Source organism: Primulina eburnea, chromosome 4, assembly GCF_022965805.1.
Source record: "Primulina eburnea isolate SZY01 chromosome 4, ASM2296580v1, whole genome shotgun sequence".
Lineage (NCBI taxonomy): Eukaryota > Viridiplantae > Streptophyta > Magnoliopsida > Lamiales > Gesneriaceae > Primulina > Primulina eburnea.
In genome coordinates, this window is record NC_133104.1 from 4,795,852 (window position 1) to 4,819,573 (window position 23,722).

The 23,722-nt window shown below is 34.8% G+C and overlaps 3 protein-coding genes across 8 annotated transcripts; all 3 read left to right on the forward strand.

Annotated features, from left to right (window-relative positions):
- The first annotated feature begins 9,823 nt into the window (after positions 1-9,823).
- Positions 9,824-12,151, forward strand: LOC140830725 (SAGA-associated factor 11). 5 transcript variants are annotated; one of them, XM_073194167.1, is made up of 4 exons: positions 9,824-9,978; positions 10,481-10,569; positions 11,098-11,406; positions 11,756-12,151. In XM_073194167.1, exons 2-4 carry the CDS (start codon positions 10,528-10,530, stop codon positions 11,927-11,929), a joined length of 525 nt encoding a protein of 174 aa, XP_073050268.1. In that variant the 5' UTR covers positions 9,824-9,978; positions 10,481-10,527; the 3' UTR covers positions 11,930-12,151. The 5 variants fall into 5 exon arrangements, with proteins under 5 accessions (XP_073050268.1, XP_073050269.1, XP_073050270.1 ...); XM_073194168.1 differs by adding an exon at positions 10,906-11,027 and having other exon boundaries at positions 9,826-10,569; positions 11,118-11,406; XM_073194166.1 differs by having other exon boundaries at positions 9,831-10,047.
- A 664-nt stretch (positions 12,152-12,815) lies between these two features.
- On the forward strand, positions 12,816-15,791 carry LOC140830728 (uncharacterized protein At4g15545-like). Its single transcript, XM_073194172.1, has 9 exons — positions 12,816-13,217; positions 13,358-13,426; positions 13,931-13,987; positions 14,127-14,172; positions 14,364-14,462; positions 14,600-14,764; positions 14,991-15,033; positions 15,344-15,422; positions 15,535-15,791. The coding sequence occupies exons 1-9, from the start codon at positions 12,930-12,932 to the stop codon at positions 15,625-15,627; spliced, it is 939 nt and encodes a 312-aa protein (XP_073050273.1). The 5' UTR covers positions 12,816-12,929; the 3' UTR covers positions 15,628-15,791.
- A 353-nt stretch (positions 15,792-16,144) lies between these two features.
- LOC140830726 (receptor-like cytosolic serine/threonine-protein kinase RBK2) lies at positions 16,145-19,366 on the forward strand. Of its 2 annotated transcripts, none has more exons than XM_073194170.1 (9): positions 16,145-16,531; positions 16,810-16,934; positions 17,043-17,426; positions 17,542-17,793; positions 17,888-18,042; positions 18,159-18,238; positions 18,334-18,469; positions 18,573-18,722; positions 18,821-19,366. In XM_073194170.1, exons 1-9 carry the CDS (start codon positions 16,497-16,499, stop codon positions 19,058-19,060), a joined length of 1,557 nt encoding a protein of 518 aa, XP_073050271.1. In that variant the 5' UTR covers positions 16,145-16,496; the 3' UTR covers positions 19,061-19,366. The 2 variants fall into 2 exon arrangements, with proteins under 2 accessions (XP_073050271.1, XP_073050272.1); XM_073194171.1 differs by having other exon boundaries at positions 16,150-16,531; positions 16,825-16,934; positions 18,821-19,365.
- The last annotated feature ends 4,356 nt before the right edge of the window (positions 19,367-23,722 follow it).

Consider the following 23,722-nt stretch of genomic DNA (forward strand, 5'->3'; position numbering starts at 1 on the left):
AGAAGGGGGAAGACGCTAATAGGCTGTGTCTCGGTGAAACACACACGCGCGCGCTCGTCTCGTCTCGTCTCGGGTCGGTGCGGTGCGGTCTTTGACCAAAGTTAATCTTTTTAGACCAAATTTATTTGGAAATTAAAAATGTTAGCTCAACGAGAATGCACAACAGAGTGCATGGTGCACGCACTCGGGCAGAACTGGGCGCACGGTGGCGCCACATCCCGCGCGGATGCGCGCATGTTACTGGAATTCGAGCATCGGGCCAGAACTCGCCCTACTGTGAAATACGCGCACTGAGACAGTGCTTGCGCGCGGCCGCGCGTGTTGTCGCGCGGTAGCGCGCGTTGCATTGTTTCAGACGAACATGTGCGTCCATTGGCTTCTAAACATCCGTTCATGGCTGCGTTTCCACCAAACCTTGTGTCCTTTGCATAGAAGTGTGTCTCCTCGTTGCATCCGGTCTGAAGAAACGTCTCTCTTCAAAGCAACCGGTGATCATCTATAAATAATCCCTCTATCCACATTCAAAAGCTGCTGAAATTTTGCATCTTCTCCTCTCATCTTGCTGCATCTATTTCGAAAAACATTTGAAAGCTTTTGCATATTTTGTGTTCGCTGATTTCGAGATTTGAAGTGCTGCAAACTCTCGACGTGAAGTCGTTGTATCTTGGGGACGATTGCCTACGAAGTATAGCACTATATACGGGCAATTTCTTCTTGCGGAGAAATGATCCACCTTGCCTCGACTTGATCATTTTTTTGCTGCCGTTGGTTTGATATTGAAGTTGCTGGTCTTGCTCGTGTTTCAAGACATCAAACATATCCGGGTAATATCTATTTCTAACAAATATTATATCAGATATTGTGATACTTAGTGACAACAAGCTCCAGAATAATATAACACATAAATAAATTATTTAAACCAAAATAACTCAGAGATAATTATGTACAAGTATAAATATTTCTGCGATGTTTCAGGACAGAATAATTACTAGAAAAACAACTCGAGTTTACAAAAACCAACACCAATGATTCTATGAAAACTATCTTCTTTGAAACATTAAGGAATCAAATATTGTATGCTCATAAAACAAATAATCAGATTAAAAATGTAAACAAAGAACGCAAACAGTGTGCCGAAAACTGGAGCAACAAAAACACGATCTTCAATCAACACTTCCACTAGTGTTGCCTTCAGATGTTCTCCAACAATCATGACAACACATTGTAGCAACAACGACGATCTTCAAACGACAATACTCTGAGACTTAATCATTCTCTCTGATAATATTTTTCTCTATATCTCGTAGTGCAAAAGTCGTTTTATAGCCACTACATTATCCTCTTTATATAGACTCATTTTCTCTTGGAGTTTATCCTAAAAAAGAATCCTACAAAATATGAAAATATGAGTTTCATTAGAAATAACCTATTTTAAACAATAATATCATATCTGAAAATTTTAGTATCTAAAAAAACAAAACCATTAATTAATTGTTTCACAAAATTTTATTAAGAAGGAAAAGATAATTAAAAAATAAACTATATTTTGGAAATCAAGAATTATTTTTCTAATAATTGCTAAAGATATAAAGAAACTAAGCCAGAGGCTAGAAAATGAGAATGAATTCAAGTTCATTCTGAATTTGAGCGAGGATCTCAAGATTTTAAGCGAATCATATCTACGTCAATTGTGGATGTTTCTGAAGTACACGGAAGAGATGATGATCTGAAGTTACTAATGAAGAAATTGTTGCCTGGAAGAAGATGGCATCCCTGAGAGTGCTAGTGTGGAAGAAGATGGCATCCAAATTGTCCTTAGTAGGGATGGAACTTGGGAAGAATGGGAAAAAATGTCACATAGTACCAACAAAACCAACCAAAAAACGTGTTTTGAATATTCAGTCAATAGAGCAACTTTATTTCAATACTTAGTCAATAGCATTAGTTAGCAAAGGTATAAAAGCTTGATACACTCTGTACAAAAACATTTTCTTTGAGATTAATAAAATACGTTGGAGAGCAGTTACAATGCGATCCAATTCATACGCACATTAACATGGTATCAGAGCAATTTTTTTTCAATTTTTGATGCGTATGCAGGTTGGGAGCTCTGCTATTGAGTGATTCAGATCTGAGCTTGCCTAAATTCGAAGAATCTCGCATACATTGAATTTTTTTTTGCTCGAAGATCATGGCGAATCCAATCTCCACCTTCAGCTTCAATGATCCATTATATTTGCATCCATCTGATGCTCCTGGTACGTCTCTTGTTGCTGATCCATTGATTGGAGCTGAAAATTACAGTGTTTGGAGCATAGCAATGAAAATTGCACTTCATGCGAAAAATAAACTTGGATTCATTAATGGCACCTGTAGTAAACCAGCTCCGAATTGTCCTACGTTATATCAGTGGGAACGATGTAATGCAGGGGTATTGTCTTGGATATTTTCTTCGGTTTCTAAAGAAATTTTCTGTGGACTTGTTTACGCAAGTGAAGCATCAAGTGTTTGGGCAGATCTTAAAAAACGGTTTGATAAAATTTGTGGTTCTCGAATCTATACAATTCATCGAGACATTGTTCGATTATCCCAGGGATCGGTCACTGTTTCCGTATATTTCTCGAAGCTCAAGCAACTGTGGGATGAGCTAGCTTCGTTAATCGCTTCTCCGTCTTGTGAATGTCCCAATTCCAGAGCATATGTTGAACATGAGCAACAAAAACGCTTAATTCGATTTCTCATGGGTCTGAATGATAGTTATAGTTCAGTTAGAAGTCAAATCCTCTTGATGCAACCTCTCCCGTCGGTTAGCCATGCATACTCACTTGTCTGTCAAGAAGAAGCGCATCGAAATGTGCTGGTCTTCCAACCCATTGCAGACGCACCCACAACAGCATTCTATTCTTCATCCTCCAGGTATTCAGAGATTATCAAGTGTGATCACTGCTCTGTACTAGGACATAAAAAAAACAATTGTTTTCGCTTGATTGGTTATCCTCCGGGGCATAAACTACACAGAAAGTTTCCTCAAAACAAGGTTTTTAAGCCTCCTTCAAGGAATTCACGACCAGTTGCTCACACCTCGATCAGTGATACACCAACAACTCCTGTTACTTCACAGTCTACTCCACCATCTTCCGCACATTTTACTCCAACTCAATATGCACAAATTCTGAGCCTCATTGAGAATTCAACTATAAACTCTCCACCATCAGCAAACTTAGCAGGTATGGCTACCAGTTGAATGTCTTTTTCGGCCACTAACGAATGGATATTGGACAGTGGTGCAAATGCTCATATTTCAGGTACCTCTACTGGACTTCAAAATCCTCAACCATGCCTTTCTTCAGCTGGATCAGTTAATCTACCAAATGATAATTCTATCCCCATTACTTCTACTGGTTCTATTGAGCTATCATCGTCTCATACATTATCAAAAGTGATCCATGTCCCCACATTCAAATTTAATCTTCTATCCATTTCTCAATTCACCAAAGACAATCATTGCTGTGTTGTGTTCTATCCATCCTTTTGTTTATTTCAGGAAATCTTGACTGGGAGGATAATGAGGATTGGTAGACTCAGAGATAGCTTATATTGCATTGCAAGTCCCACACTATCTGCTGATAATTCAACTTGTAATCCCATTACCATCCCTTCGAAACATATAGCTACTTGTCATATCTCATCTCACTTGAATAATAACATTGATCTTTGGCACAAAAGATTTGGTCATATGTCAGTTACTCATTTAAAATATTTGTCATTCATATCCCAACACAAACTCACACACCACTGCATTATATGTCCCCTTGCCAAACAGACTTGAATTTCATTTCCCGTGGTTACGAGACATTCATCACCTCACTGTTTTCATCTTGTGCACATGGACATATGGGGTCCCTATCGTGTACCCACTCATGAAGGTGCCAAATATTTTTTAATCCTCGTAGACGATTTTTCGAGGTGTACATTGGTATTCTTGATTCATTTCAGATCTGATACTCCCCGAATCCTAAAACAATTCTTTGCTTTTGTTTCAACTCAATTTCAAACTCCAATTCAAAATGTTAGGACATACAATGGTTCTGAATTCTTCAAATCTGAGTGTCATGATCTGTTCACTTATTTTGGCATCATCCATCAGACTTCATATTCGTATACACCCCAACAAAACGGACTTGTTGAACGCAAGCACCGACATATACTCAATGTTACTAGAGCCATTAAATTTCATGTTTCAATTCCTGACATCTATTGGGGTGAATGTGTTTTACACGCTGCTTATTTGATAAATCGTACTCCTACTCCTCTACTTGAAAACAAAACACCATATGAAGTTATTTTCAAGAAAGCCCCAACATTTGATCATATTAGAGTCTTTGGTTGCCTATGCTATGCCACCAACCTTCGTCTCACCCATAAATTTGATGTTCGAGCTCATTCTTACATCTTTCTTGGTTTTCCACCTCATCAAAAGAGATTTAAACTCCTTGATCCTTCTACCGAACGTTTCATAGTGTCACGGGATGTAATTTTTCATGAGGACATATTTCTTTTTGTTACCATAACCCAATCTTCGAATGTTTTTTTCTCCTTGGCCCTCACTGAATTCTGATGCTTATGATGATGATGCATTGATTACACCTTTGCTTGTTCCATCTCCCACACCTCCATCTCCGAATTCCCCTCAAATTCCTCACAAACGACCTTCCCGACAATCAAGACCACCAATATGGACAAAGGATTTTATATGTTCTACTATCAATACTTCTTCAACAAACCCACAATATGACTTATCACAATATCTTGGTTATAGTCATATTTCTCCATCTCACCAATCATTTCTTGCCTCAATTTCCCAAATATCCGAACCAACTTCTTATAAAGAAGCCTCCACTGATCCACGTTGGAAAAAGGCTATGGAAGTTGAAATTGAAGCCCTTGAGGCTGACAAAACATGGGCAATTGTACCATTTCCTACGGGCAAGAAAACTATTTGTTGTCATTGGATTTATAAGATTAAGTACAATGCCGATGGGACTATCAACAAATTCAAAGCTCGGCTTGTTGCCAAGGGCTACACTCAACAATATGGCATAGATTATCTTGACACATTTTCTCCGGTTGCAAAAATCGCATCTGTCCGCTGTCTTCTGTCTCTAGTTACTGCAAATAATTGGCCATTATTCCAAATGTATGTGACCAACAGAGGACATCTACATGTCCATTCCTCCAGGTTTTGAACATTCCAACAAAAGAAACCATGCTTGCAAACTACTGAAATCCTTGTACGGTTTGAAGCAAGCCTCGCGACAATGGAACTCAAAATTATGTTATGTGATGCTCCAACATGGTTTTACTTAATCTGTACATGATCATTCACTTTTTATTAAGCGCCAAGCTGCCCTTATTACCATTCTATTAGTTTACGTCGATGACATCGTTATATCCGGGAATGATTACACTTCTATTGAAGCATTGAAGACTTATCTTCATTCCCATTTTGCGATTAAAGATTTGGGCACTCTCAAATATTTTTTAGGTCTTGAAGTGGCTAGATCAAAACATGGGATCTGTCTAAACCGGCGCAAATATGCCCTTGAGTTAATTTCTGATGTTGGCATGGCTAGTCGTAAGCCTTATTCTACTCCTATGGAGCAACATCTCAAGTTAACCACACCTGCATTTGACCAAAGCTTTGCTTCTACATGAACTTCTCCAATTCTTGACTCGGCTATAGCTGATTCTACTGTGTATCAGCGACTTATTGGACGCCTCATTTATCTCACAATCACTCGTCCAGACATTTGCTTTGCAGTGCACTACCTTAGTCGTCAATTCATGCAGGTCCCCAAGACTTCCTACTTGCGTGCTGCTGAAAGGATCGTTAGCTACATTAAAGGCTCCCCAGGCATGGGTATTTTCTTCTCATCTTCTTGTGATTTTCGTCTCTATGCCTACTGTGATTCAGATTGGGCTTCATGCCCAATAAGTCGCAAATCTGTTTCTGGTTATATTGTTACACTTGGTGGGTCACCAATTTCTTGGAAGTCCAAGAAACAGAACACAATATCTCGTTCTTCGGCAGAGGCTGAATATAGGTCCATGGCTTTCACAACTTGTGAAATTGTGTGGTTACGCGGCATCCTCCGTGACATGGGACTAGAATTTGATACTCCAACTTTACTTCACTGTGACAATCAAGCCGCCATTCACATTGCTGCCAATCCATTATATCATGAACGCACCAAACATATCGATATTGATTATCATTTCATCCGTGAGAAGATTAAGGATCACACCATTGCCACATCACATATTTCAACCCACGTTCAACATGCCGATATCTTCACGAAGGCATTAAGATCTGATCAGCATCATGTCTTAATATCCAAGCTCGGCATGCTGAACTTACTCCGAGCTTGAGGGAGGATGTCACACAGTACCAACAAAACCAACCAAAAAACGTGTTTTGAATATTCAATCAATAGAACAACTTAGTTTCAGTACTTAGTCAATAGCATTAGTTAGCAAAGGTATAAAAGCTTGATACACTATGTACAAAAACACTTTCTTTAAGATTAATAAAATACGTTGGAGAGCAGTTACAATGCGATCCAATTCATACGCACATTAACAAAAACTACTCTGGCTCAACTTGCTTTCAATGATAAAATAGTGGAGGATCACTTTGATGTCAAGAAATTAAATGGGTACGAGTCTCTGATCCTTTTGACGAGATCAAGATCACGAAAGAAATCTTAGAAGAGGTCGATGGGAATTATCTGAATCGTTCTCAAACTGTTCTCAGTTTGAGACATTACTGCAACAGATCAGATTAAACGTTCCATTTTAAGAAAAAGATTCCGACTGGAACTGCACTTGCTATGCATGTATATGAAAAATTTGATGAAGGGTTTGTTTAGTCAAGGCAGAGACATATTTTTGAAAATCATTCAAGTGTTGCCTGGTCCACTCAACAGCTTGATTGGATTTTTATACAAACTGATATATTACTTTTCAAGAGCTACAACAGCCCTTTCGTAATGTGAATATTCCCCTCCATTAATATATATAAAACAAAGACAAAAGAATATGCAGCCAAACAATAAATGAAGCACCAAAGGTTAAGAAATAATGGAACAACGCGATATATAATGAAATACTGTGAGCATTTTGAATTTCCACCTACGAAGAACTGCAAGTGAAAGCAAATAAAACAGTCATATTCGACACTTATCAGGTGATAATGAATACAAGTAGGGATGTGATTTCCTCGGAAAACTCGAAACCCAATCTGAATGTTGGAATGTATGGAGGAGATTTTTTATCCGATTAAATAAATGAGTAATCAGATATTAGATGAAAATGGGTTTTAAAGAATCATACTCGTCATAACTGACAGATCAATAAAATAATGAAGGAGAATAATGCAGTTGCTCTAACTGATAGAGCACTTCATCGCATTGAGAAACAACATGATGAGTGGTCAACATTTCTTCTTGTTTTATTTTAGATCTATCATTCGAGATAGGGGATTCGAATAGAACCATATGAAAATATATTGTTGGTGTTTATAGAGTTCAGAAGGCATATAATTCCAATGAATCCATTAAAAAAATTCTTGTGCTATTGAAATTATTTATTGTTTGATTTTTTATAGGGATATTGGAATCGGCTTTAGATAATTGATTAATACGCAGCACTTGTGAAATTGAGTATGAATAGTTGATCATTCTTGAGTAGTAAACGGGTTGAAATTATAAATATAGATGTCAATGATAATTTAATATAGTGAAGACCAAGTAAAATCGTACATCTAGATTCTTATTCTCATTGATTTTAAATTGTTTTTGTGCTTTCATTAATTTAGTTCACTCTTAACAACGAACATTCTATTAAATTTTCTAAATAAAGTCTGGTTATTTTAATTGTGGTAGTTAAGTTATAAATATATTGTACTCTCTGTGGGAGCGATATCTGTGCTCTACCGAGTACTAAAACTCGACACCGTACAATTGCAGGTAGCAAATATTGCAACACATGGAGATATCCCCATTCATATAAATGGTGCTCATTTTTTGAGGCACTGTTGTATCTTTTGAGGCATTGAACAACCCTTATTGGACTTTTCAAATGGCTATTACTTAGCGAGTGGATCGGTCTGTGGGTACAATACACCATTAATCCTTAGACCCATGACAACATAGAGGCTTTGCGTACTAACATGCACTTTAATCGGTTTACCAAATCCATTGAGGGTCATCATATTGCGAGGTTTGGTTTAGTTTCGAAATACGTAGGGTCAATGCATTGTAGTCGGAAATTCACAGCTCACCCACAGATTTGGAAATCTTATATGATCTGATGAGTTAATAGTGTTGGAAATCCCTGGTCAGAGTAAAACATGTGAACTATGAAAAGTTGTTTCCTCAGTTGCATATCTCATGTCACTATTATTGCTCAAAGATACATCACAGCGTTATCGAATTCATTTGTAACTATCGATGTATCAATGGTTTTATATTCGGTTGAGATATATGAGATAAAGAGACCGTACTGTATGCTAACCATAAATTACTAGTTTTTCTAGTTACTATCAGTGATACCTAAGAGATCATAAGACGATGGTACTATACACTCTTACCATAATCTGATGGATTCAATCAAACTTGAGTTATGACGTTCTTGATCAAGAGATTGATGAAAAGAATGATGATAATTAGGGTAAGCTCGAATAAGAACAAATATTATCTTGAATCACATGATGTTATGAACCAACGAATAATTGTATCCTTGAACTATCGAGGTCGTACAATTATTGGATTATGTGTTCTCGTCGAGATAGTCAAATTCAAAATGTTGAATTTGACGATTGTAGTTTGAAGAAAATCAAATATATTGCTTATATATATTTTATAGGTTGATTTCAATATTAGAAGTTATATAAGTTACCTTAATTGTTAATTAAGTGAGGTGTGTGGAACTGTCTACTTTAATGAAGCATTTTACAAAACATGCCGCTGCGAAAATTGGAAAACTAGAAAATTTTTACCTTAAAAAATTTTCACTTTTCATTATATAAATGAGATTTGTACATCGATACATTGATATTGTCTGATCGTCGATCAGATTTATAATAAGTTCAATTAATTAATTAAGTAATTAAATAATGGCTATTTAATTATACTATATCATGTATTATCAAGAGTTGATAATTATTTAATTATACCATGTATTTTCAAGAATGAAAAATACAACATGAGATTTTTAAATAATGAAAATATAAAATCACGATTCAAATAGAATCTTGGTTAAATTGAAAGACTGTGTTTATTAAATACATGTTATTACAAGTTAATAACACATAATTAATACAACACAACTAAAATCTACACGAAGATTCTATTGACTCTTTCTCAAAATCTCACATAACTCGACTTTCATCTTTGGGAAGGGAGACGTACGGTCGAGCCACCTCCACCACCGTCATGCGCCAACGTTGCCCTGTCGCTGTCGTTGTCGTGGTTGCACCATTGCCAAAATTTCAAGAATACGGCGATTGATTATACAACGTAAATTTCACGTGTATTTCTAGTGTAGCCTAAACAAAAAACAAAGTTTTTGATTGTGAATATAATCAAAAGAAGGGCCAACTCGTCTAATTCGTGATTAGTTTGGTATACAACGTTCTTAAACGCAAAATAAATCAAATTTAAATACCCGATTTAAATATACAATATCAAAGAAAGAACATTTTAAACGTCGAAATAAAATTTTGAAAACTTCTTTGGGAGGTGAGTATGAGAATACGAAACTTTGCTATTTTCACGATTGAAAAATTGGTCTGAAAGCGCATTTGGTCCTGCTTCATGAAGTCTCGCGTTCTCTTTGAATAAATCGCGCGACCCAGGACACTTTTGTGCATCTCAATTTTTCACCGATCGAAACGGGTCTCGCTGTGCACTGCTGCAGGCAACTCTTGGGCTTTGTCGTTTCGTTTCCCCTTTCATTGGATTTGTTTATCGTTTCCCTATTTTATAGGTTTGGATTTTAATTAATAAATATCAGATTATGGATCTCTCAATTTTTGCATCAATATCGATACATCAATTTTAATGATTCAATTGTGTTATACGTTATGCATTGTTCTGATTGCCGATTTGTTTATTCTGTCTGTTTCTGCTGCTTGATTATTTTTTGTTGTATACTTGTTATGGTTATGGTTTACTCTTGTATAGAGATCGCACCACTCTTGGTCAGCTTTTTTGAGTGAATTTATATCATAAAATTACTCTTTTTATGACAAACTTTTGGGTCAGCAAGTTCGTTTTTCCGATTTCATGGGACTTTCTAAATGTCAATTTACCATTGAAAATTATGTATTTAGTGTGGTTTATGCTTATTCGGAACGGGAATTAAAAGAATGGGGAAGAACTTTGAATGATTGTTTGTTTGTGATTTTTTGAAATGGCAGTTGGCTTTGCATAGTCATTTTGCCTTGGTTGATTGTGTTCGAGGACCATGTCAATGCTGAAAGAGAATGATGTTTCTTCTACCTCTGAGGTAATCAACTCTGAACTCATATTTGTAATTTAATAGATTTAAGGTGTTGGGGGTGTTTACAAAGATGAACTGTATCTGGATTTTGCCTATCTACTGCGGCTAATTTTTTAAAAATGAATTAGGTGAAAATGTTGATCATTTGTGCCTGTTATCCTAGAATAGAAGCCCTCCTAATCTTCTTCATAGAATTTTAATTTTATCTGTTATTTCAAGGTGTACTTTACGATGAGAATTGATTTTTGGCCCTCATTTTTGCCATGGACTCCCAACTTTTAATTACTGCTGCTCAGTTTTCGGTTCTCTAATCAGCCTTATGTCTCTTGCCCTGTTCCTTAGCTACATGCCTACATCCTTCCATTTTCATGATGAACAATTTCATAGATGCCTCAAGGGTGTGGTTGAATGTTGTCTCCTTCTTTAGTAACCATATCAGTGGAACTTATAAAATTTCTGATGAGGTGACTTGTGGTTTTTGTTTACTATAATGAACATGATCGGGATTTTCTTGTTATTGGGTTTGATTTGCAGTTGTGCTCTGACCTTTTCAGAGACCTTCTTGATTCCATCATCATTGATGTTGCATCGGAGTCGCACCGTATTGTCAGACTAGGACTTGATAGTAAATTGGACCTAGAGGAAGAAGAACTAAGGTTGTCTGCCGAAGCAAGAGCAAGGGCGTCTGATCCAAGTCATAGCGGCGAAGCCAATGGAAAATATGTTGATATATTTGGGCAAACTCACCCTCCAATTGCAAATGAAATATTCGACTGCATGAACTGTGGGAGGTCTATTATGGCTGGAAGATTTGCGCCACACTTGGAGAAGTGCATGGGCAAGGTCAAATTTTCTTCTTAAATTCTCTTAGGTTGCGCTTGATTGATTTGATTTGGGTTGAAATTACATAATTTGATATATAGTGCAATCACGCTAAATGAAATGAAAAACCATACTAAATTATAGCACTCTCCTTGAGCATGATAGAGTTGGTTTCACTTTTTGTCAAAACTAAAATAAAACTGCAATCATGGTTCTACAGGTTCTCAAATAAGTCACAGCCTGAACTTCAAATTTTTGCAACATGAACTTTATCCTCTAGTTTTCACTATGGCAAATTGAGATAAAATGTCATCAGTTACATTACTTGGCAGTCTCTGTTACTCATGACTCTTCAATCACTTGGCGACAGGGTAGGAAGGCTCGTCTCAAGGCAACAAGAAGTACTACAGCTTCACAGAACCGACACACACGAGGAAGCTCTCTTTCCGCTCAGCCAGCAAACACTAATCCCAACCGTGTGCCAAATGGAAGTTTTGGAATTGCCGGGGATGAATACTCAAATGGCACACTGGATGAGCCATGATGTTCAGACTTCAAGACGAAATCAACCCCTTGAGCCAGCCCTTAGTCACACAAAGAAGAGGGAACAATCCACCAAACACCGTTATTTTTGGTTTTGGTTCATATATTCCAAATTGGTCTTCTGACAACCAAGCTAGTATTCGAATCAGCGAGAATTAACCCCAAAAAAATGATATTGGAATTTCCCCATCGTTATGCGACAAGATTTTTAAATCTAACATAACTATGAGGCTTTTTTAGACTATCGAGTCAACTTGGTAATATGCTTGTCTATGTAAACTTCAAATTGAATTGTGCCGTTTTAAACCCCATAAAACAATTCCAGACAAAATGCCTAACCGAAGTGTTTTGATTAGATTTTTCGTTAATACATGTTTATTCAAGTCAAATATGCTTTGATTTATAATCAATAAGAGTCGAGCGAGTTACGCCTTATTCAATATGACTTCCCTAAGCTCAAAATTTTGATCCATTTCAGGATATCACAAGGACAATGTTCTTGAGTAGATCAACTTTCCAAATTTTACATCTCATCGACCAAAAATCAACGAGAACGATACGCAATAGACTTCAAATTCCCTATACATTCTATATAATATATAATACAAAATTATTGACAAAAAAGGTACCCACCAAAGCCTAATGCCTGGTTACAAATGGCCGCAGACAAAGAGAAAGCAACCACTCATTTTTACACACACAGGATTTACATCGAATTGAAAACGATCACATATCCAAGAAATCCAAAACACGATTTTCTTTGCCCTTTCCCTTACGAGAGAGACGATATTCCCACGTTAATAAAAAATAGTTCTCCCTTCGTCCCATCTTCAAATAGTTGTAATTGTTTTTTTTAAAAAAAAAAAACAATTTTCTTATCCAAACAAAGGCAACATATTTTCGCCCACAAATTATTAATACTATATTATATACAAATAAAATAAATAACAAATCCATTTATTTATTCTTTTTGTGACTTGAGTTAGTGAAGAAGCAAGAATATGATGTCGAAAGAATTGGGAGGCGGAGGCGGCCCGAAGTTGGACCTTCCCCACGAATTGCTGGAGGTTTTGCCCACCGATCCGTTCGAGCAGCTCGATGTCGCGCGGAAGATTACCTCCATTGCTCTGTCCACGCGTGTCAGCGCACTCGAGTCGGAGGCTTCCGTCCTCCGCCAGGATGTGGCTGACAAAGACGCTATCATTTCCAGCCTCGAATCGCAGATTGAGTCACTCGACGCCTCGCTCAACGAGGCGTCAGGCAAGCTCGCTCAAGTTCAGCAGGAAAAGGTCGGACACAAATCCTGACTTAGGACGTCGAAAAATTTGGAGTTAGTTGTTATCTGTTAATGGTGAATTGTTATTTTGTTTGGACTTTTGGGTATGGACATTCTATGTTTGTTTGTCTGTCTGGATTTGTTGAGGTATAGGAGAGCTTGATGAAGGAGAATGTGCAACTTAGCGGCACGGTGAAAAAGCTGAATAGGGATGTTACAAAGGTGTGATTTTTAACTTTTGGCAGTCTACGCTTGTGAATTATGCGAGATTTATAGTGGTTTAACTTTGTGCCATTTCTGGTGCACTTTCTTTCTTTTCATTTCTGATACTCCCGGCTATGTATGGTGTACAGTTTACAGCCTCTTTCTTGGCTATTACACTACAGCAATTAGCAAGTTAAAATTAATTTATTGGGATATATACATGGCGTTTGATCATTGAGAAATGTATGATCTAAAGTTTGAATTGTTCCTTTCTGTTAAAAGCCATATTGCATTTTCTTATGCTGCATACTTCGTAAAAAGTTTGTAGTTAGTTTAGGCTGACTCCTAGGTTTGGCCACATAAGTCATCTGAACTGTGTGTCCCATTACCGTCTTTGATATGAAACATTCAAGTCCTCGTAGGCACTTAACATCTAAATCTTGGTAACTCGTTGAAATCTTGAGTCAATATTAATTACTGTGTTCATCTAGAACAATGTTCTTACAGCTTTTGTCGGTGCAGTTGGAGGCCTTCAGAAAGACACTCATGCGATCTCTGCAAGATGAAGAAGACAACCCTGTAAGTGATTAAATTTCTAAATAAGATCAGCACATATTTTTCGTGCTCTTCTGATGAGCATATTTGCGGATATAAGGCTGAGGTTCTGCTCTAACAACTAAATGATCGGTTTGATCACTTTCCGTTTTTGGTTTCATAGGCAAGTGCTCCGAAAGCTGCTGCCAAATACGATTCAAGTAATCAAGGTCTGCTATTTCAGTGACTTCTTTTCATGGGTTCTAACATAAGAGGAAAGATCCTCCCAAAAAGAAAAGTGCGCTGCTCGATTGCAGCAGCACAAACTACTCTAAAATAGTAAAAAAATATTGATTCTGATTCTGCAGTGTATTCTTTATTTCTTATGTGTTCATTTGATTATGTTGTTGTAATGTCTTAGAGGATGATGCATTATCACTGCCTAGCAGAACAGCTTCAACGCACAGCCAATTCTCAGATCATGCCAGTAACTTCTATTCTGACGACACAGAGTCTGAAAGTATGTGTTATGTTGTAGAGTTAATTGCTGATTTTAGGAAAACCCTTCTCATTTTCGATATGATCTTCCCAGTGCTTTTGCCTGCTTTGAAGTGCAAAACTGATATGTTTCTAATCATTATTTTCTCAACTTGACAGCTGTGAGGCCACGTGTATCACAGGGCTTGCTGCTAGCATCCCAAACTAGCGGCACACCTCGGTTTACGCCTCCTGGTTCCCCTCCAAGTCTATCTTCTTCATTGTCTTCTATGTCATCTAGCAAGTACAGTTCGATATCAGGCTTGGATTCAGGATCACAAACAGGTTAGTCATAAATCAGTAAAGGTTATAGTCTTATAGAACCGTGAATACCACTCTTATTACTCAATTACCTTCTTCTATTTCAAGTCCATCTTATTCGGGAATTACGTATGGTTGCTGGAGGAAACTACTTATGATCTTCATTATATCGTACTTTCTATGTCATCTTTACTCCAATAATATCTTAATAAAGACAGCCTAGTATCTAATGACTTTGTTCTTACATCAGGGAGAACCCGTGTAGACGGAAAAGAATTCTTCCGCCAAGTCAGGTACATGGTTTTTCTCATGAAAAATGGCTAATGAACATTGTCACGGCTCTTTGTCACACAGAACCACTAACTAGATACTCTCAGTTTATCATGCTATCTCAATAAATTTAAATCGTATTTATCAACTTTATGTATGCACTTTTTCCCATTAAGTCGGTGGTCCATGATCTTGTGAAAAATGCAATTGAATGGCTATCCCTTTATAATTTCACCATTATTTCTAATCTATCCACATCTCTTCTACTTTTTTACTGATTGATGTTCTAATAGTCACACCAAATGTTAAATGATATTTTTCTTGGTTCGTCAGAACTCGGCTATCATACGAGCAGTTTGGGGCTTTTCTAGCCAATGTGAAGGAATTAAATTCCCATAAGCAAACAAAAGAGGTACGCGATTATGTACACTACTCGCGCGCGACATCCATTGATCTTGCTTTCTTGTGTGCGGTACAAGGAATTTATCGTCTTCTTGATCCTATTTACTCGCTTATCATGTTAGGATACTTTACGGAAGGCTGATGAAATCTTTGGCCCGGATAACAAAGATCTTTATCTTGTTTTCGAGGGTTTGATCACACGGAATATCAACTGACACATCGTATGAATTGATCTTTTATTTTAGAATGTTATGTGCATGCAACTATAAATTGTGAAGTGAGTTTATGATATGCATATCAGTATATCACATATGATTATAAATTCAAAGTTGTAATCAGATTACTTTTTGTTATAATCTTATTGTTGTTTTCCATGTAAGCTTATGGAGTTTGCATGGTGAGTTTTTCTCAATCCTAGTTGATAAAGAACCAAAGAACTATAGGAAGAGAGATCTCTTTCGCGGCAGTCTGTCATTTTTTTCGTTGACAGTTTTGTTAGTTACCCACGTGTCAACATTGAAATCTCATCTAAGTGAACTAAATTTTGGCACCAAATTTTTTTTAAAAAAAAACAATTTGGTAACCAAATTTCGTTAAATCATAAAAGAAAAGACGTTACACCTCATCCCCAAATATAAAAATAAATCTAAAAAACTAATGACATGCATTGACATACAAGTCATATTTTATCTAAAAATGAAAATTTTATATATAGAAATTCGTAATATATTATCATAACATAATATATATGATGTGTATAGTATTTTTTTTAAAAAAAAAAATAGCATCTAATGTGCCTTGTAACTGTGTGGAAAATCAGTATATTCCGTGTAAACGTCGTGTATCTAATTCTGTGTCCCAGGTGACACTTCGGAAAAATTAACCTCGGAGAGTCCGAATTTTCAGCATGAAGATCTTACATTTAATGTGGACAATACTCACCCACCATTATTCCCATTTTTCATCATTTTCTCATTCTTCTTTCTTTCATTCTGGATTGGAAAATTGCTGGAACTTAATATATATTATATAAGATATATATCATTGGTTCTTGAGGCACTGTTATTTTGATGTGTTTGGAACCATGGAAATTGCTCGTGACCCTTTAACTTCCCCGAGGTAATTTTGAGTCATTTTCATTACGTTATATTTTTTCCTGAAGTTAGGCTGTATGCATGTAATGTTTTCTGGGATTCTGCTGAAGGATTGTTAGTGGTAAATGGTGGATGGATTCGTTGATCTTTAAATTTGCAAAAATTTTGGTCTTTTTTCTCATTTTATGATAATAACGATCCATTTCTGCAAAATCTTGCAGATTTTTCATGTAATTTGCAGAATGAATAATCTCGTTTGTGTAAAATTGTTCCGATGTTGGATTAGCAAATATTCTGTAACAGGTTCTCGAATTACAGGGGAAGTGAGAATGCATGCAATGCTGCTGCGGAGAGTTCTGAAGGACAATTTTTTGTGATAGGAAAGAAACTGATATTTTCTGCTTCATCCATTTCTCTTTCTGATAAAGGTATTAATCTTAAGTCTAGCTTCCGGTTCCCTTTTTCCTTGAAATTTCGAGTTTAAGTGAAACACGATAATCTCATTACAAAAAATTGCACTCTTGAAATGTGCCTAGAATTGAGAGCTCTAACTATTGAGGACGAAACAATGGAAGAATGCTTGGTGAGGGAGGAAGTTTGCGAGGAGGCAAACACGGTAATTTGTTCTGTTACAAGAACTTTAGATTCCGAGGCTGAAACAAGCGAGAAATCCGATTCTCCATGGAAAGGGTTTATTCGGAAACTGAAAAAGGGGCCAACAATGCATTTGCATACTTTTCATCCTACCTTACCTCACCTACCTTCGATCAAGAAACTCTCGAGAAGAAGAACAAGAAATACACAGAGTTTGCCAGCATTGCCCCCTCATATAGAAGCCGACTTGTACTATTGCTTCGAAACTTCATGGAAGAATTTCTCTCTTTCAGACCTCCAAGAAATAACCGATAACTTTAACCATGGTACATGATGAAGAACTAAAATCTCTCATTTTTGAATGCTTAATTTCTTAGTATAAATGCCAAGAAAATGCATCCGTTTTGACAATCTTTGTTTTCTTTAATTATGTTTGGGTAGATAACTTGATTGGAGAGGGGGGATACTCAGAAGTTTACAAGGGGCATTTGGGAGATGATCAACTAGTAGCCGTTAAGAGGTTGATTCGAGGAACTCCGGAGGAGATGACTGCAGATTATCTATCCGAGCTTGGCATACTAGTACATGTGAACCATCCAAATATTGCCACTGTGATTGGTTATGGAGTTGAAGGAGGGATGCACCTTGTTCTTCCTTTGTCACCAAATGGGAGTTTGGCATCTTTGCTTATCGGTTCGTTCTTTCATCTAAATTAGATAAATGGAATCTTTGATTTGATTTGAATTTCATTTTTCAAGATTCAAGAATCTCATTGTACAATACACAGACAAAAAAGATAAATTGGGATGGAGTGTAAGGTACAATATTGCTCTAGGCATTGCTTCCGGTTTATCATATCTGCACGAGGGGTGCCAACGAAGAATTATCCATAGAGATATCAAGTCTGCCAATATTTTACTCACTGAAGATTTTGAACCTCAGGTAGAGGGATCCTGATTAAAAACATTACGGTGACCATTTAAAAGTAAAATTGGATCGATGGCTTGATTTTTGTGAAGTTCTTTAGTAGGTGCTTAATGATTTAATTTTAAGTGCAGATTTCTGATTTTGGTCTCGCAAAATGGCTTCCTGATAACTGGACTCACCTTGATGTTTCACAGTTTGAAGGAACGTTTGGGTAGGCTGCTTTTATTGCTAAGCATGAAACTGCCAAAAGCCTAAAACTTTTGAAATTTTGTCAATATAAGTAATTTTTTTCTCTTTCCTGGGCAGCTATCTTGCCCCCGAGCTTTTTATTCATGGCAAAGTTGATGAAAAGACCGATGTATATGCCTTTGGAGTACTGTTATTAGAGCTCATTAGTGGCCGGCCAGCTCTAGACGAGTCACACAACAGCGTTGTAATGTGGGTATGCACTCTTGCTTATGTTCTTGGCCTAGTGACGTAACTCTCTTCTTATTTAAACCAAGAAACACTTATCTATCTTTCATAAATTTATTAACATCTTACAGGCAAAACCTCTGCTAAACAAGAAATGCATTGTCGAGCTTGTTGATCCATCATTAGATGGTTCATATGAATCTGATCAGATGAATCGTATGTGTACGGTTGCATCCCTATGTACAGATCAAAATTCAATTGAAAGGCCTCAAATGAGCCAGGCAAGTAACTTATGTTAAGAACCCCTTCGGTGTATCAAGCACAAAACAGTATGATATAGTAATTCATTTGGATTAAATGATTCTTTCATGGGAGGCAGGTTGTAAGAATGCTAAAAGGGGATGACGGGGTAACTCAGAGCAAGAAAAAGTTCCAAAAGAGGCCTGCACTCAAGAGGACATGCCCTTTGGAGCTAATTGAGGAGGAAGAATGCAACTCAAACAAATCATCTAGCGAAAGGAGCCTTAAATCTGATAACTCGTTGGAACAAGAAAACCAGTGTCTAAATGGTGGTTCCCGAGACGAACTAACAAAAGACAACTCAATTGTGATTGAGTGATTGAATGTATGTATAGTTCCTCCAAGTTACTCACTATCACCTCAGATCGTCGTATTATAAAAAGTTCTCCTTAGGATGTTACTAGTTTGATGATGGTCCAGTTGAACAAAACGGAAAGATATACGGTAGAAATGGCTATGAGTGAGTAGGATGGGAACAAACAAACATTGGTTCCCTTGTTTTAAATCTCTCACTTGTAATTGAGTCATTTCTTTAGGACTTACATCTTGTTTGTTCTTGATTCAATGATAGTTTTTTTTTTTACTCTTCATTCAAGAAACTCATACTTTCCTCCATATCTTTGGTCATATACACTCAGTTTTTAAACGTTTGGGATGTTATGTTATGTTACATTCTTGAAGTGAATGTTACAAAATAATTTGTTACAACATCCATTTATGCAAAAGCTTTTGCTATATGAAATTCTATATTGAAAACAATAATTCTTTTTTCTCCCATTTTATATTTTCGACATTGGCTTTATTATTGGAGTGAGTCTCATGTGAGACCGTCTCACGGATCTTAATATGTAAGACGGATCAACCCTACCCATATTCACAATAAAAAGTAATACTCTTAGCATAAAAAGTAATACTTTTTCATGGATGATCCAAATAAGAGATCCGTCTCACGAATACGACCCGTGAGATCGTCTCATACAAATTTTTGTCTTATTATTGTACACTCCTCCATGCATAAGCAACAAAATACATCACGAATGGTCACATTCATTTGATATAACTATAATATGAACAAATGGTAGGGGACCATCCAAAAATTCCCTTCTCTTTTTATGCACCAATAATTGAATGCAATAAGGTGGTCCTCCAAAATTATTTCAAATATTTTTTAAAAAAAATCTTTATAAAACAAATTGTTACTTTAAAATATAATAAATCATATAAATACATTTATTAAAGAAACATATGGTTACATGTAAAAAAAAACTAAATTATTGATTCTAGAACATAAAACTAGCTCTAATCGCTCGACGGGTTGATTAATCAATCAATCAATTGCATGTTTTATAGAATTATTTTGTTCATGTGCCTGATGCTAATTGCTAACGTTGTCTAAAGTAGAATCATTTAGGATATGCAATGTCATTTAGTGTTCTTTGAACAACATATGCCAAAATAACTAAGCCATATTATTTCAAATAGACCAATGTATTATTTTGTACTTGAAATTTTTTTTAATAACCATTTTGGCTGGCATTATTGGCAATATCCACATTATTTGTGAACCACTAGAATTAAGCCCATTATTTTAATATGGCAACTAATCAACAACTTTACATTTTATGTATATTTTTATCAACGTTGTTTTATGTGGTTGTTAATGTCAAACATAAGTTAATCATGTTTTTTGTGGTTATTTTATGCATCTCTCCCAAATTCATGCGATTTTGTTTATTCCACTATTGAAAGCATGCCATGTTACAAAATTTTATTTAATGATCACGAATACATCATTGTTACAACTTTCAATCGTTCTCAAATATTTCATCGAGAATTGAGTATGATTGTATATAGTTTGAAGGGTCTATTTCTTTGTTCAAGATACCTATCACTGACATGAAAACAGATGAGTTCAGATTATGAACTTATAATATGATTATCGACTCCAATCTATGACTACAAGTTCATTCCATATTGCCATATTGGACTAGGTTAACTAGAGTTTATTATTAGGGATGTAATCGAGTCGAACCAAGCCGAACTCTTGAATGTTTGAGCTTGGCTCGTTTATAATCGAGCTGAGCTCGAGCTTTATTTAACGAATATATGCATGGCTTACGAGCTTATTCAAGCATTTATCTAGCCTAAACAAGCTTAATAAATAGGAATTATACATTTAAATTTTTATTAAATTAATTAAAAATAAATTATATATTTAAAGAAAAATATATTATTCTTATTAAAATTTGTAAATTTATTATAATAAATAAATTTAATAGATTTTTTTATATATTTCATAAATAATATGCAAAACGAATAAATCAAATATCAAAATTATTATTTTTTCATCTAAAAGATTACTCATGAACTTACCAACGAACATGTTCACGAGCTAACGAGTCGAATATTGTAAAGTTTGAGTTTTGTTTGTTTATATTTACGAACCTCGTTAAACGAGCTCAAACGAGCTTTTATCAAATCGAGCTTCGAATAACTCACAAACGATTTGGTTCATTTACATCCCTATTTATTATGTCTTCTTGTTTGGGATGAAATTGATTTCAATAAATTTGACTTACACCCCAATTGAGTTGTTGAGCATTAAAATAAATTTAATGTGAAGGAATCTTCTTACTTTGGTCATGGAGTTATTATTATATTACAAAGTATGTTATTTTTAATCTCTTTTTTATTAGGCAAAAATTTATGTGAAACAGTTTCACGAGTCGTATTTTGTGAGTCGGATCTTTTATTTGGGTTATCTATGAAAAAATATTATTTTTTTATGTTAAGAGTATTACTTTTTATTGTGAATATCGGTAGGGTCGACACATCTCACAGATAAAGATTCGTGAGACCGTCTCACAAGAGACATACTCTACCCATTAAACACGTTAAGGGTTCTTTCATTTTCCAATAATCTTTAAAATATATGTTATTGCAGAAAAATTAAATAAATTATTCTTGGACAGACATATTGTTAGGTCAATCTATGTGATAAGAGATGCTTCAAGCACAATGGAGGGCATCTAGAACACATTACACTTTGATTTTAATATCTCAATTATTTATTTTCAACTTTTATTGTAAAGGGTGCATGAAAAAGAAAGAATGAAAGTGAGAGCCACGCTAAAATATTCATTTAAAAAAATGCTCTTTAAAAAAAAAAATCGGGAATATAATTTATCCAAGCATCATAATAATGATGCGTTGAAAAGATATTTAAAGACTTGTTTTATATTAAACTTTATTGAGTATTTCGTCACTTTTTCGGGTAAATTATATTTTTTTACAAAAAAATTAAGATGGTCAAGAAATATAGTTTTATTTAAATAAATATTTTGATAATTTCACTTTTTTATGAACATGCAGTTTATCATCTCAAAACATTAACATAAAAACTTTTATGAAACAATATCACGAATCAATTTTGTAAGACGATCTTTTATTTGAGTCACTAATGAAAAAATATTACTTTTTATTTAAAAAAATTTACTTATTATTGTAAATATGAACAGTGTTTGATCTGTCTCATAGATAAAAATCCGTGAAATCGTATCACAAATACCTACTAAAATCTTAATATGACTATGTTGTTTTTATCAATTCCTTGTTTTTCAATTTTACAAATTCTTTAGAAGTTCTTTTATACATTATAATCTATGTTAGTAATCAAATGTTCATCATAGAAAAAAGAATTGTACGAAAGACAAATTAATTTTCATTTTCCCGTTTCTATATCAAAACTGATATCAAGATTGATTGAGATGATAATATTGAGAAGTTGTTAAAATATTGATTTTTTATTTTATCTAATAGCATTGTATTTAAAAATAACATAATAAAATTGCATATAATTGGAAAAAATTATAATTACACATAATGAAATTTTAAATCTTGCACATAATTTTATAAAACATACACATAATTAAAAATGATTTTTTTTTTTTTTATAGATAGTAGACAAATGTTTGAATTTTGCAAATATACAAGTTGGTAATTCTTTATAATTTTTTAGACTTTAAATTTTTACATATTTTTTAAAAAATTAAAATATTTAAAACGACCAGAAAAAATCTAATAAATACGACAACAACGAGCATTTATCCTACTAAAGAAATATGGCTATGCTCGGGCTATAATTTTAAATTGTAGAATCTTTTAATATTTTAAACTGATCTACTCGAACTAATATCATATTATTCAAAAATTATATAAAATTTACATATAAATTTTTTTAAAAAAAATTGGACCAAACCCGGGTACACTGGCATGTGGCTCCGCCAATGAATGTATGCTTTTATTCATTGATATGTATACATTCATATGATCTTAAACAAATTTCTTTAACAAACGCAACCTCGATTTTTTCTCTAATATTCTCATTTCTTATGTCGTTCATCCTTATACATGTAGACAAATATTTGACATCCTCCTCAATGCAACTTTTATAGAATGAGTAGGTCTTTTGTGAGAAGTTTTCACGAATATTTATCTTTGAGACGAATCAATTTTAACGATATTCACAATAAAAAGTAATAATCTTAGCATAAAAAGTAATATTTTTCTATGGATGACCCAAATAAGATATATGTCTTACAAAATACGATCCGTGAGACTGTCTAACATAAGTTTTTGTCTTATAGAATAATACATGAGAGATACAAAATTATAATCATCCTACTAATTTCTCAAAAAAATATATGAAAAATCATCTTTAAATTTTTTAGTTTTAATTAAATATTACTTAACAACAAAAACAAAATTAATAAAAATTTAATTTTTACACACCATATGCACAAGTTTGATAGCTTTTGCTGTGTTTATTAAAAATAAATAAAATTGTATGTATTTAATCGTGTCCAACATAATCAGTGTTAATATTAAATAAAGAATCGATGCATGTTGCTGTAATATATTTATTTATTATAAAAAAAAAACAAGAAGAAATATAATGGGAAGCAACATTACAGAGAATCTG